Below are 15371 nucleotides of genomic sequence, written 5' to 3'. Positions count from 1 at the left end.
GGTGAGGGCTCTAGGGTGGAGCTGGGGATGAGGGGTTTGGATGCGGGAGGGGGCTCAGAGCTGGGAAGCAGGGGTGAGGCCAGGGATGAGGGGTTCAGGGTGCAGGAGGAGGCTCAGGGCTGGGGCAGAAGGCTGGTGTGTGTGTGTGTGTGTGTGTGTGTGTGTGTGTGTGTGTGTGTGTGTGTGTGTGTGTGTGTGTGTGTGTGTGTGTGTGCGCGCGCGTGCGTGGGCTCTGGGAACTTAGGGAGCCGCACTTAGGGCCGATGGGAGCACCCACTGGCTCGCAGGCCTTGCAATAAAGAACACTGGTTTAGATAATACTTAGTCCTGCCATGAGTGCAGGGGACCAGACTAGATGATCTCTCAAGGTCCCTTCCAGTCCTTTGACTCTATGACAACAGCTTCATTAACTACACCAACCAGATCCTTTCCCAGAGCATAGTCATTTCCTAGCTTTGGAGTGCTTGGGCTGGTCTACAATGGGGGGAGGCGGGGCGTCGATATAAGATACGCAACTTCAGCTACGAGAATAGAGGAGCCGAAGTTGACGTATCTTATTTCAACTTCCCTCCCATCCTCACGTCTCGGGATCGACGGCTGCGGCTCCCCCATTGACTCTGCTTCTGCCTCTCACTCTGGTGGAGTTCTGGAGTTGAAGGGGAGCGCAGCGAGGATCGATTTATCACCTCTAGTTGAAACAAGATAAATCGATCCCTAATAGATCGATTGCTACCCGCCAATGCGGCAGGTAGTGTGGACATACCCCTTCACCGTGAAACCTTAATCATGTTATTTTAACATAGGGGCTTTTCGTGTGCAATATCTTTTTTTTTTAAGCAAACTGAAAAAAACAAATTCCAACATGTGGCATCATACTGATACCCACATGACTCATCAGCTGGGTTAGAATCTTTAGATCCACTGCGCAGACCTCCGCCACTTGATCTTACTAAAGAAGGATTTTAGACACACTTTGCAAGTGTATTTTTCAGATATTTGCTGACAACTAGAACAGGCCGAAACTCTGGATTTCTGGTTCACAAGAAATGTTGGCATTTTGAAATTTGTTTTTATTCCAAATCAGAATGAAACAACATTTTTGGAAATTTCTCAAAAACCAGAAAACATCAGAAAAATTGTTTTGGAAATGATTACACGTGGTGTTTCCAAAAGGAAATGTGCTCCCCAGACTAGCACCTGTTGACTAAAATGGACATTCTTGTCAATTTCATGGTTGCTTTAGTAATGTAGATTGTGAGAAAGTAATCTTTTTTTCCTCAACCTACAGCAAGTCTGGGAAATATTATCACTGCCTTCATGTGTTTAGAAAAGCTGCATTTCAAACTGAGTTTTAGAAACCAATAATAAAAAATGTAAAGAAATAATTGTCTTCAGTTCTAAGACCAGAAATGGATCCAAATTTAGGGATTGTAATGCTATTGCTTTTTATTATAAACGTTGACAATTAAAAATGGGTATAGAAGTGGGGAAAATTCTATTACAAAAAGTCTGGACTGCTAAGATTTTCGCTTTTAAAATAATTTTTTCCACTGACACAAAAGTCAGAATTGTACCTTTCCACAGGATTTAAATGACTGTAGTCGTACATTTATCATAAAAATGTAAATTGGGAATATGAAATCCATTGCTTTTAATTTATTTTAAACAAAAGCAAGTGTTTTAAGTGAAAATTAGGGTTATAAGGAAATGTTTTATATGTATAGCAAAACAAGATCATAATGATATGTTGGTAAAGAAAAAATCAAACTAGGCATTACATGCTGAACAAGCTCAACATTGTATATTTTTATGCAAACTAGATTACACACAAATACACAGATTCAAGTGCAATTTTTCTCAAACTTTTCAGTGCTTTCACTGTTCTCTAACCCCCATAAAAATTAGCTGAAATACCCAAGTCAGTTTGAAAAGAAAGAAATCCAGCATTTATACAATGAAAAAAAAGTTGTAATATAGATGGCTATTATACGGTATTTCCTCCATTAATTCCAGTGGCATTAATGGGAGTTACCATTTGCAAAAATCAGTGCAAAAATATATTTAAAATAAAATCATAATATCATCCAAATTTGATTATCAAGAAGCTACCAATCCAACCCTTGTGAGCAGAACAACTATGCAAGTTTACCAAAATGAAGCAATATTCAGATCTACAGTACGCAAAGGATTTCCAAACAGGCTCATATTATTTTTCCTCAGAACAAAGAAAGAAAACCAAACCACGGAAATAATATGGAAGTATGTTTGATTCATTAAAATTCATTAAAACGGGCAAACCAATTTTTAAAGGAAAGTACAATAGATACCCCTTCAAAAATTCTAACGTACTTTATTACACCCTCAGTGAGGTAGTCAAGCTCACAGAAGATTAACATGTAATTTGCCGTGCACCATGCTGTAATCTAAGTTTGTACTTATAAATATTTGAATTGCATACCCTAAATATTTATTCTTATGCAATTATGTAATAAACAATTATTGACAGATTTATACACCGAGTTCATGTTATTCAAAACATAACATCCAAAATATCAACACTCATAACAGAATTGAGAAACATAGCAACCAAACACACACCTGGTATGATTTTATATATACTGTGTAGATTATGAAGTTTTTCTTCCTTTAGCCATTGTGCAGAGAACTGGAAGTATTTAGAAAAGACTGAATATTTTATGCAGTATTTAGCAATACAGAGAGCCCTCAGACCTATGCAATGTGAAGGAGTTAGTTGGTTGCATAGCTGAAAATGGAACAGTCTCAGAAAAGCTTAATGCTAGTGACCCCAATGTTAAACTCATAATGCCAAAATGGGTGATGTCTTATAAACCCTTACCTGTTGTGGTCACTGAGTTCTATGAAGAAAAGTGCCAAAGAGATCCACTTTGAATATCTGAGGGATTAAAATCAGTTTAAATATATCCAAAATGGCATTACTGTTGCAAAAAGTAAATAAATACTAGTAGCTAGTCTGTGCAGGAGTGTTGAAGGCAGATCCCATTAAGGTAGTAACTTGGACTCCTCTGTAAGGAGAAATACGAAGGAAACAGGATTTCCTTGTAAGGCCTGGTCTACACTACGCATTTAAACCGATTCTAGCAGTGTTAAACCGATTTAACATTGTACCCGTCCACACAACAAAGCCCTTTATATCGATATAAAGGGCTCTTTAAATCGGTTTCTGTACTCCTCCCCGAGAGGAATAGCGCTAAAATCGGTATTACCATATTGGATTAGGGTTAGTGTGGCCGCAAATCGACAGTATTGGCCTCCGGGCAGTATCCCACAGTGCTCCACTGTGACCGCTCTGGACAGCAACCTGAACTCGGATGCAGTGGCCAGGTAGACAGGAAAAGCCCCGCGAACTTTTGAATTTCATTTCCTGTTTGTCCAGCGTGCAGCTCTGATCACCACAGGTGGCGATGCAGTCCCAAATTCAAAAAGAGCTCCAGCATGGACTGTACGGGAGATATTGGATCTTACCGCTGCATGGGGAGACAAATCTGTTCTATCAGAGCTCTGTTGCAGAAGACGAAATGCCAAAGCATTTGAAAAAAATCTCCAGGCTATGATACAGAGTCCACAGCACAGTGCTGCGTGACATGTGTGATGGAAAGCCAAAGAATCAAATGGACGCTCATGGAGGTGGGGGGGGTACCGAGGATTCCAGCTATCCCACAGTCCCTAAAATTCATTTGCATTCTTGGTTGAGCTCCCAGTGCCTGTAGGGTTAAACACATTGTCCAGGGTGGTTCAGGGTCTATATCATCAATTTACCCCCCTCCCCCTCCGTGACAGAAAAGGGGAAAAAATCATTTCTTGAGTTTTTATATGTCACCCTATGTATACTGCATGCTGCTGGAAGACACGGTGCTGCAGCAGTAAACAGTAGCATCCTCTCTCTTCCCCTCTCCAGTGGCAGACGGTACAGTGCAGTAGGACTGATAGCCGTCCTCGTCATGAGCCCATGAGTGCTCCTGGCTGGCCTCAGGTGAGGCCGGCCGGGTTGGCTGGGTAAAAATAGGAATGATTCCCGGTCATTCCCAGTAGATGGTACAGAACGGCTGGTAACCGTCCTCATCATAGCAACTGGGGGCTGAGCTCCAGCAGCCCCCTCCCTTTCATGTCTAAAGAAAAGATTCTGTACTGCCTGGACTATCTAGCAGCGGGATGCTGGGCTCCTCTCCCCCACCACCGTTCAATGTCCTGCCTGGACTATCATAGCAGCTGGAGGCTGCCTCCCCCTCATTTTATCTCACTAACAAGTCAGTGTTTCTTATTCCTGCATTCTTTATTACTTCATCACACAAATGGGGGGGACACTGCCACAGTAGCCCAGGAAGGTTGGGGGAGGAGGGAAGCAACGGGTGGGGTTGCTGCAGGGGCACCCCCCGTGAATGGCATGCAGCTCCTAATTTCTGCGGGATCTGACACGGACCGGCTGTGCTCTCTGGTTCTCTGGAACACTGGTTCTCTAGTACACTGGTCCCATATTCTAGGCAGGACTGACTCTATTTTTAGATAAACCATAAAGGAGGGATTGACTCGGGGAGTCATTCCCATTTTTGTCTTTGCGCCCCCGGCCGACCTCAGCCAGGGGCACCCATGACAGCAGCAGACGGTACAGGAGGACAGGTAAAAAGTCATCTCATTGCCAATTTACAATGGCACAGCAGATGGTACAGAACGACTGATAACCATCTCTGCTATCATGCAAAGGCAAATGAATGCTGCTGTGTAGTGCTGCAGTATCACCTCTGTCAGCGGCATCCAGTACACATACGGTGACAGTGACAAAAGGCAAAACAGGCTCCATGGTTGCCATGCTATGGCATCTGCCAGGGCAATCCCGGGAAAGCAACGGCAGACAATCATTTCGCACCCTTTTTCCCTGAGGAAGGAATGACTGACAACATTTACCCAGAACCACCTGCGACAATAATTTTTGCCCCATCAGGCACTGGGATCTCAATCCAGAATTCCAAGGGGCGGGGGAGACTGCGGGAACTATGGGATAGCTACAGAATAGCTACACACAGTGCAACGCTCCAGAAATTGACGCTAGCCTCGGACCATGGACGCACACCGCCGAATTAATGTGCTTAGTGTGGCCGCGTGCACTCGACTTTATACAATGTTTTACAAAACCAGTTTATATAAAATTGGAATAATCCCGTAGTGTAGACATACCCTAAGAGTCACATTAGACACTTCAGTTGTAAAGCAGGTCAAATCAATGAGAGAGAGAAATTCCTTCTGCTGAAATTGTGTGATTTTAATGTATACAATGTTTTGGTGTCAAAGTTCCTCATTTATTAATGTGCAGAGTATGTAAATTGTGTAGGAAGATTTTCAGGGTTGACTGATGTATTCAAAACATTCTATCCTGAGATCTAATGTTACTAATCAAGGTAAAAAAAAAAACAACCTAAAAATTGCCAGAACTTCATCAAAGCCATACCTCCAGCAAATGTAAGCAATATAAAACAGATTTATATGCTCTTTTTAGTTGTTAAAATATTGTTAAACAACTTTATATTTAATACAGAGCTGTCAATCACAGTTAACAGAAGTAATTAACACAAAACAAATTAACTATATTAAAAATAGTATCAATTAATTGCAGTTTTAATCACACTGTTAAACAATAATACAATACCAATTTAAATGTATTATAAATATTTTTGATGTTTTTCTACATTTTCAAATATATTGATTTCAGTTACAACACAGAATAAAAGTGTATACTGTTCACTTTATATTATTTTTTATTACAAATATTTGCCCTGTAAAAAGATAAACAAAAGAAACAGTATTTTTCAATTCATCTCCTACAAGTACTGTAGTGCACTCTTCTTACTGGGAAAGTACAACTTAAAAATGTACAATTATTATTACTTTAGAGCCTACAAGTCGAAGCACGAAGGAATGTACAAATGTTTAACATACCTGGCACGTAAATACCTTGCAACTCCAGGTACAATAGTGCCATGCAAATGCCTGTTCTCACTTTCAGGTGACATAAGAAGCAGGCAGCATTACTGTCCGTAAATGTAAACAAACTTGTTTCTCTTAGCAATTGGCTGAACAAGAAGTAGGACTGAGTGGACTTGTAGGCTCTAAAGTTTTGCATTGTTTTGTTTGAGTGCAGCTATGTAACAAAAAAAAATCTACATTTGTAAATTAAACTTTCAAGATAGACTGCACTACAGTACTTGTATGATGTGAACTGAAAAATACCATTTCTTTTGTTTATCATTTTTACAGTGCAAATATTTGTAATAAAAATAATATAAAGTAAGCACCATACACCTTGTATTCCGTGTTGTAATAGAAATCAGTTTATTTGAAATGTAGAAAAACATCCAAAAATATTTAATACATTTCAATTGGTATTCTATTTAACAGTGCGATTAATCATTATTAATTTTTTTAATCAGTTATTTTTTGAGTTAATCGCATGAGTTAACTGTGATTAATCGACAGCCCTAAAAAAATATAATTCTACATTTTAAAAGTTGCACTTTTACAGAAGGAGAGTGCACTACAGTACCTGTATTAGGTGCATTGAAAAATACTATTTTTTTTAAATCTTTTTACAGGGAAAATATTTGTAATAAAAATAATAATATAAAGTGAGCACTGTACACTTTGTATTCTGTGTTGTAACTGAAATCAATATATTTGAAAATGTAGAAAAACATCCAAAATATTTACAATGAATTTAAATTGGTATTCCATTATTGTTTAATAGTGTGATTAAAATTGCAATTAACTGCGATTATTTTTTTAAATCTTGCGATTAATTGCGATTTTTTTTAACAGTTTGACAGCCCTAATCTAGTGCATTTTAGAAACTGTAACAGCACAGGATCAGCTACATTCTGTTCACATTTTAAGGTTATCTTTGCAAGTGTAAGGGATGAAAACTTAATTTTTATTTAAATGAATTTCTGAGAAACTGATAGCACTCTCCTGGAAATATGGACTTACTTTTTACTAATTCAATTCCTTAAGGTGAGTGGTGAGAAATTATAGCAATGTTTCACAATTTATTAACCAGTGATCTGGTAACAGGAAGCTAGTAAGTTATAACTTGTCTCCATGAAGCTCAGTAGCCTCTCTATCACTTTATCATCTTTATCTGGTGGAGGCTCTTACTAGACATGAAAAGTGTACCATATTTGTTGGCATGAAAATATGTATATTTTCATATCATCACTTACCACCTGAAGAGAATTTTTTAAGACTTCCCAATAAACACAGTAGTTGTTAATCTTCTTATTCACATTCATTCATTTTCTATTTATTACTAAATAACTTCTTCATTTTTATTTTTAAACAGATTTTAGAAGTTCATTTGTAGAAGAAAAAGTATCCAAAAATAAAGAATGATGAAGGCAGCAAGATTAACTTGTTTATTACTAATTGCAGTCATGGGAGCGACTGCTAGCAAGACACAGGAATTTGAAAGCAGTGATGAGGGCACAGAGCAAGAATTCATTTACACGAACAGGTATAAGCGGTCCAGTGACACACAGGACAAATGCACTTATACCTTTATTGTACCTCAGCAGAAAGTGACAGGTGCCATTTGTGTTAATTCAAAGGAGCCTGAGGTTCTTCTTGAAAACCGGGTAAATAAACAAGAATTAGAGCTGCTTAACAATGAACTTCTAAAGCAAAAGAGACAAATAGAAACTCTTCAGCAACTGGTGGAGGTGGATGGTGGGATTGTTAATGAGGTTAAACTTTTACGAAAAGAAAGTCGGAATATGAACTCTCGTGTCACGCAACTTTATATGCAGCTGCTACATGAAATTATTCGAAAACGGGACAATGCATTAGAACTTTCCCAGCTTGAAAATAAGATATTGAACCAAACTGCCGATATGTTGCAACTTGCAAACAAATACAAGGACCTAGAGTACAAATATCAACATTTGGTGACAACTGCCAATAACCAGTCTATAATTATTGCACAGCTAGAAGAACATTGTCAAAGAATGCCATCTATTAAGCCAATACCCCATCCTCCCCAACCACCTAACAGAATGTATCAGCCTCCTACTTACAATCGCATTATTAACCAAATAGCTACCAATGAGATTCAAAGTGATCAGAATTTAAAGGTTCTACCACCTAATCTACCAACCATGCCACCAGTTATTAGCAGTCCAACTTCAACTGATAAACCATCTGGTAAGTTATTTTATTGGCATGTCTAAATGATATCTATGTTAATATGCAAAAAAACCAACAAGGAGTCCGCTGGCACCTTAAAGACTAACAGATTTATTTGGGCATAAGCTTTCGTGCATCTGAAGAAGTGAGGTTTTTTACCCACGAAAGCTTATGCCCAAATAAATCTGTTAGTCTTTGAGGTGCCAGCGGACTCCTTGTTGTTTTTGTGGATACAGACTAACACGGCTACCCCCTGATACTTGACATATATGTTAATATGCAGTGACTAATAGCACATTTTCCACAGGTGGAGATATCATACTTAGGTCTCAAAGATGCAGATAGAGGTAAGTAGCATGTAACATATTTAGCAAGTGAAAATGCAAAAGTTTGAGAGTGAATTGGTTCAGATTCACCCCAGATGAGACTGAAGTTATGTTGCTGGACTGGGTGCACCTGCTAGGAGAACTGGCAGAGGTACTATGAGTCCTTCCATTAAGGGAATTTGTCTGTCTTTTGTTACTGCCTTCCCAACCTCGGAGTCTGCCTCAACTTGTAGTTTTGCAAACATTAGGTAGTGGCAGTGCCCCATCGTTCTTTAATATTTATGCTTGACCAGGAGATTCCATCCTCTTTTTTCAAATACAGAAATCCTGCGGCAGTAAGCAACATTTTATCCCCCTGAGACTGAATTGTTGCAATACTCTCTACACAAGATCATTCAAAAACCAGCTACTTCAGCAGATGAATTTTAAGGGTGTTTCTCACAGGGAGCGAACTACTTTGTGTGTTGTGAGCTCCACTGGCTCTTAGTTTGTTTTGGGTTCAATTTAATATATTTACTGTGATGTAAAAAACCTTAAATAGGCTGGGTCCAGGATACCTCGGATACCATCTGTCTGCCATGCAATATCAATGTAGTTGAGATAATGTGAGGTGTCCAAGTTAACACCTGCTTTATTGCAGGGGTGCTGTTGGCAGGGCCTTTATATTCACAAGTCCTAGACTGCAGACTTTGCTTTCAACTTTGGCTTGCAACAGCTTGAATTTGCTGACCTTCAGTTCATGTTGCAAAGCTCATTTTTACTCTCAAGCTTTTTTTCAAGGAGGAAAAGGGGAAAGGATGAATAGTTGGGTGTATGAGTGGGAGAGTTTTCTAAGGAATTGTGCTTTGAGGTGCGGGGGGTATTATATTTCTTAGTCCTTGGTCTGCAATGTTGCTCTAACGTTACGTTATATGTACATATGCCCAAAGAAAAGGATGGGAACATTTTAAAAACTGAAATCCATCAATTAACAAACAATGAAAGGCTCTCTCTGTCCTGGATATACCTGGCCAGTTGGGGCTTGATCCAAAGCTCATTAAGGACTTCCAGTGAATCAAATGGACTTTGGATCTGGCCTGTTAAACACCTGTTCAACACAACCTTTGCTTTTCTGCTGCTATTATGTTATCACTCTAGTAATATAAAGTGGCAATAGGTCACTTCACTTCAAATACTATTTTTATGGTTTCAATTTTTTCCATTATAAACTGCTCATTTCCATGGTTTATAACTGTGCCATAAACCTCAGCTCCAGGCTAAAACATGACGTACAAGGTATTAACCTGTGAGCAACCAAAAAAAGGAAAACAGCTAAAACATTGTTTTCAAATTATAGTAGTAGGGGGGAAGTCAGTTTCTGAAACTTTGGCCTCATACTGTTTCTCAAATTGTTCCATGTATCTCAGCTTCTAAGAGAAAGAATAAGCTGAGGACGACATATCCACTTTAACTGTTGTACTTCCAGATTATTTACATTTAGGTCAAAATTAGAGTTATGTAGAGAGGTTTTCATTTTAGTGCACCAAGATTATTGTTAATTCTATTAAAATAAATACAATTTAAAATACAAGTGATATAATTTTAAAATACAAGCGATATAATAAAACCCAGAAGCCTTACCAAAGTCAGAAAAATAAGTAAATAACTAACCTAAACCAACAATCAAATTAAAGAACACAAAAACTAGACCCTAACACCTCTTACAAAAGCCAGCCCTTATCAAATGCTTACTTCCCCAAAAGCATAGTTTATGAGATGGCCTTGTAATGTTTTGTTAAACACCAACAGCATAACCAGTTTTGTACAAGTCACAAATGAAGATTACGGGCAGGGAAGATATTTCAGAAGGGCCTAAGGGATTTAGGAGCACAAGTCTCATTGGCTATCAATAGGGCTTGTGCTCCGAAATCCCCTAGGTGTTTTTGAAAATCTCCTCTTGATCACTACTTCATGAAGCTCAGTTTAAACCCCTGAACTCTTAATGGGTCAAAAGGTGTTTCCCCTTTGCCATTTTTAATTTACATGCATAAATCGGAGCAATGTCAAATGTTGTCAAAAGTCTTGCATCTGAATTTTTACTGTCCCTCAGGACAGAGCTCTGTTTCTCTGTAATCCCTGCACAGTGCCTAGACAACTGAGTGGGAACAGTATGCTCCTTTTATGACATTTAACTCTCTAGCACTTGCTAATGACACTGCTACATATTCAGGGCTAAACTATGGCTTTTCCATAAGCCCTGAGCAAGAGGAAGCACACAGCTCTGCTACCTCAGGCAGAGATCAGTAACTAGCAACTGAGAGCAGTAACAGGGAGAGTGAGTTCAGTGGTTTGAGCATTGACCTGCTAAACCCAGGGTTGTGAGTTCAATCCTTGAGGGGAGCATTTAGGGATCTGGGGCAAAAATCTGTCTGGGGATTGGTCCTGCTTTAAGCAGGGGGTTGGACTACATGACCTCCTGAGGTCCCTTACAACCCTGATATTCTAAGATTGCTAACTAGATTCTGACAAAGTTAAAGTCTGGTACCCAGTAAATAATAGACCTTTGTTCTCCTCTTGCTCCAGTCATAAATCCTTAAGTCAACTGAAAGCCTCCAGACATTTACATTTTCATAAGTTATTATTGATTTTGGGTGCCTTGGTTTTTGGTCACTCAAGTTGAGACATATAAAAGGGGCTTGATCTTCAAAGCATGGGTGCTCAGCACTTTCTTTAAAAAAGTGAGGCCCCTCTTAAGTGTCTAAAGTTGGGTAGCCAAAAACTGTGGTATAAGTAATAAAGGTAGGTGCATATTACACGCATTCCATAAATCTTTCCAACATTTGCTGGATGGTCTTGTCAAACTTCTCAGATTATCAGGTACTCTCCAGATTAAACTGACTTTTATTTATTTTAGGAAATAACTGGCCCAAATATGGCAAAGAGTCTTTTTAAAATTTACTTCTAACAACATTTTACTACATATCAGATATTCTTGAAGTCTACTCAAAGGTGAATGACACTAATAACTATGAAGTGTAGTTGTAGCTGTGTTGTCCCAGGATATTAGAGAGACAAAGTGGCTGAGGTAATATCTTTTATTGGCCAACCTTTTCTCCGTCAGCAAAAGAAGTTGGTTCAATAAAACATATTACCTCATCCACCTTGTCTCACAGCTAGTATACACTTCACCAGAAAAATAGCATACTAAAATTCTGTGGGGAAAATCAGTATTGGTTCATTACCCATTTATCTTTTTGTGCAACTACTTGGGGACAGTCCTTTTAAAGAGAGAATCTGGCATTTAGACCTCAAAATATCACACACCACAGGGGAAGACTCCTGCAACAAGGAAAGTCTTCAGCAGCTTCGCAGTACCAGACCTTTTCCCTTACAACAGGGAGCTGCTGGATTCTTTTGCTCCTGCAGGGAAAGACTATGGCAGCAGGGAAAGGCTCTGACAGCTCCTCACCGCCAAGCCTTTTCCGGTTGCCTGCTGCCACTAGAGCCTCTCATTGACTCATGCAGCTACACACCGCAATGTTGCACAGTCTGCTTTTCACTGTAGCATGTACCTACACATACCTTACACAGTGCCACAAGTCGTGTGCAGCGTACGCATAGCCCTAGGAAACAGTATAGCAGGGAAAGGCCTTATAGTTCCATTTCTCCAGGAAATTAGAAAAAACTGCTCAGCACAAGAGAGTGCGAACACCAGATCTGATATCCATATTAGTACAAAAACTTAATGACCAGCTGTGCTATATATATAGCCAGCTAGTATTTACATCCTTCCGGCTACACTAGTGTGTTCTCTATCTATGAAGATGATGCACTCCTCACTGAAAAAAATTCAAAATCAAGATCTCAGGTCATTGTGAATTCTGGCATTCAGTAATCCACAATGATTTGCTTAGGAAAAGATGTATAACTCTGAAATTGGCTAACTTTGTCTCATCTCTTACAATTATATCATTAACCTCTATCCAGTTGTTGCCTTCTATTTGCAAGTGAGAACGATAATGTGTTGAATCAGACATGAACTAGAATAGTAACAGGCAACATAGCAGACTTGGAAAAGGATACCATCTTTCACAAAATTCACGTATGATTCTTGAGTGTCAGGCACAATAAATCTAGCTGGAGAATATGCACATCTGTGTAGATGCCTCTCTAGATTACTGAATGGGATGTCTGATGCAAGCATATTCACTACAGAAATGATGCTGTACTAACATTAAACCAGGGAAACCTGTAATAGAATTTCAGGTACTAAAATGATGTACAAAAAAAAGGGAAAGCTTAACTAACAAATACACTCCTCAGAGACCATGACAAATGACTATAAACAGGATAAAAATAACATATCAGTTCAAAAACTCCTACTTGTGAAAGGAGTTATTGATTAAGAAATTCCAGCTAAGACTTACACTCAGATACAACTACCTTCTAGAAATTTGTGCAATTCACTTGCCTTTATTTCCACTTGGCTCAAGGAACAAGCACATTGCTGATGCTTAGAACATTTTCAATCCTAGCTTCCAGTTCTCTCAAGCGATTACTGGACATTGTTAAAGACAGACAAGATACAGACCAGTATGCATGAAGATTTGTGTTATGTGACAACAGGGCAGAAGACTACAAAGTAGAAATAGATATATATATCATATAATTACTTTTCTTTGTTAAAAGTTGTAAGACTAAAGTGCCCTTGTTCAATGGAAACTGTTCTTAATAGGGAAAGGTAAAGCTGGCAAAGGGAAAGCTACAAATTCTATAATATACATTTTCAGATTTCGGAGATTCTCTCTTTTATAAGCAAAAGAAAAGGGAGCCGGGGGCAGCAAAGGATTCATCATACTGTGTAAGACACAAATCAGTTGCCAAGTCTTGGCTGGAGTTAAAATAAATTAGGGCACACAATTAAAGTCTCAATGAATTAAAATCGTCTGAGTTCTGTCCAAATGAATTGGCAGGGGTTGTCAGTTCTAAAGGGAAAGAAAGTTGCCAGTATGAGCTAGGAAAATTTAGAAGAAATGGTACAGTTAGACAGCTCACTATTCCTTCCCTTCAGTTTTTACATGATAGACAAATAGATCACTTCCCTGGGAAAGGTTTTTCTGATTGGCACAACTTTGATTTCCAAGTTGAATTCTGAAAGTGAAATAAGACTAGAGGAACTCTTCTATCCACTTTATATAACATGATTTCCCAGCCTAGAACCTAGATTCCACCTCCTAAAGCATCCTTTTCAGTGTTACCTCAGAATTCAAATTGGAACACAAAAGCTAACCATATTAACTTATGCTCTGTATTATTAATTAATACTTTGATCTTAATTAAATTACATTTTTTCTGAAATAATTAACTAATGTGACAAAGTCTGTCTGTTTAATTTCTTTCCAAGTATGCTCTGTAGGATATAATATTGACACCTTATAGATAAGATTATATTAAATCACTCATGATAATATGGGGTGTCTAAATTCTATTAACATAGGCTCCTTTTTAAAAAGTACTGAATTCTTAAAAACAAAAATCCAAACATTTTCTGTTAGTTCTCAAGGCTCCCTGGTTTGGGATATTCAGTGACTGTTTCTTGCCAAATGACCCAGGAAAATCTTAATCTTTGAATAATTAGCATAACCTTTAAATGTTTCCAAAATGGTAAAATACAAATAAACTCAGTTTCTAAAAATTACATGGTTCGGGGAATTGGTAACAGAGACATAATTTTTCATCTCTACCTCTCCTCCTCCTTGGTCAGGGGCCCAATTTTCCACCTTCAGTATATGAGTAACTCTGAAGGACCTCAATGGGCCTCAAATTACCAGTGATCAAAAGTGGTCATTGTTTAGTAACTGTTCAATGGTCTCTATGAAACATTAATTCCTAATGAACAAACTATCAATTTGACTGAGGAGTGCCTTTCCAGGCATCCTGTGTGAGGCAATGTTATCAACTGAGTAAACAGGTCAACTAGGTTGGGAGTCGGGAGACCCTGGCTCTCTTCCTAGATCTATTGCAGACTTGCTATGTGACTTTAGTCAAGTCTCTTTACCTCTCTGCACCTCAGTATACCCTTCTGAAAAACAGGAATAATGATACCCTCCATTTGTATAGCATGCTGAGATATCTGGACAAAAAATGCTGTATAAGAGATAAGTATGGGCATATTATATATTAACAAATAGACCAATGACTAGATGCTATGGATATTGATCTGTCTGTCTTTTAACATTAGCAGTAGCCCCCTCCTCCTAAGTGCTGGGGAAGCTTGTGCTATGGTTGCCGTGCTCTACCTGTACTCTGGATAAACAGTAGACTTCAGTCTGCATGGTGGTCAATCCAGTAATTTTCATTAGTATTTTTTAAAGAATTAAATTTTATATCTGAATAATTACACAGCTCCTGGGTTGAATCAAAAATATGTCCAGCTTCCACAAGCCACAAACAAGCAAGGCAGTACAGATCACACACAGAAAATGTTTCCTTTGCTCCACATGAAACTTTATTATGACTGATGTGTATCCACATCTGTCCCATTCAAAATTAATATACCCAGGCATGTGAACTGGAGAGGCTTATGAGTGTGAGGAAAATCCCACCAATTATCTATTGATTCTATCAATCATGCCTACATAATTAGTATGTGCAGGAGAGAATTGTCAGATCTCTAGGGCAGGGACTGTCTTTCTGTTCTGTTTGTACAGCGCCTAGCACAACCAGACCCTGCTCCTTGACTATGTTACAAATAAATAATAATAATATTACTCTGACTACGACATAAAGCAATCACTATTTTAGAATGTATTGCTAATAATATTTTAAAAGCTCTTCAGAAACATGGCTTTACTATGCCAA

General features: G+C 38.6%; 2 protein-coding genes across 4 annotated transcripts in view; one reads left to right on the top strand and one right to left on the bottom strand.

Moving 5' to 3' along the window:
• RALGPS1 (Ral GEF with PH domain and SH3 binding motif 1) overlaps positions 1–15371 on the bottom strand; it is a 355807-nt gene that overhangs the window by 177308 nt on the left and 163128 nt on the right. The gene's annotated exons all lie outside the window — the stretch shown is intronic.
• The window catches only part of ANGPTL2 (angiopoietin like 2), a 40683-nt gene that overhangs the window by 12071 nt on the left and 13241 nt on the right, over positions 1–15371 (top strand). Inside the window, exon 2 of the mRNA XM_030535189.1 lies at positions 7367–8223. Within this exon, the coding sequence (XP_030391049.1) occupies positions 7413–8223 (811 nt within the window). The 5' untranslated portion in view covers positions 7367–7412. The remainder of the gene's footprint in view (positions 1–7366; positions 8224–15371) is intronic.

This window comes from Gopherus evgoodei, chromosome 16, assembly GCF_007399415.2.
Source record: "Gopherus evgoodei ecotype Sinaloan lineage chromosome 16, rGopEvg1_v1.p, whole genome shotgun sequence".
NCBI classification, from domain to species: Eukaryota; Metazoa; Chordata; order Testudines; family Testudinidae; genus Gopherus; species Gopherus evgoodei.
Note: the sequence above shows the minus strand (reverse complement) of the source record. Positions and strands in the feature narration are given on the sequence as shown.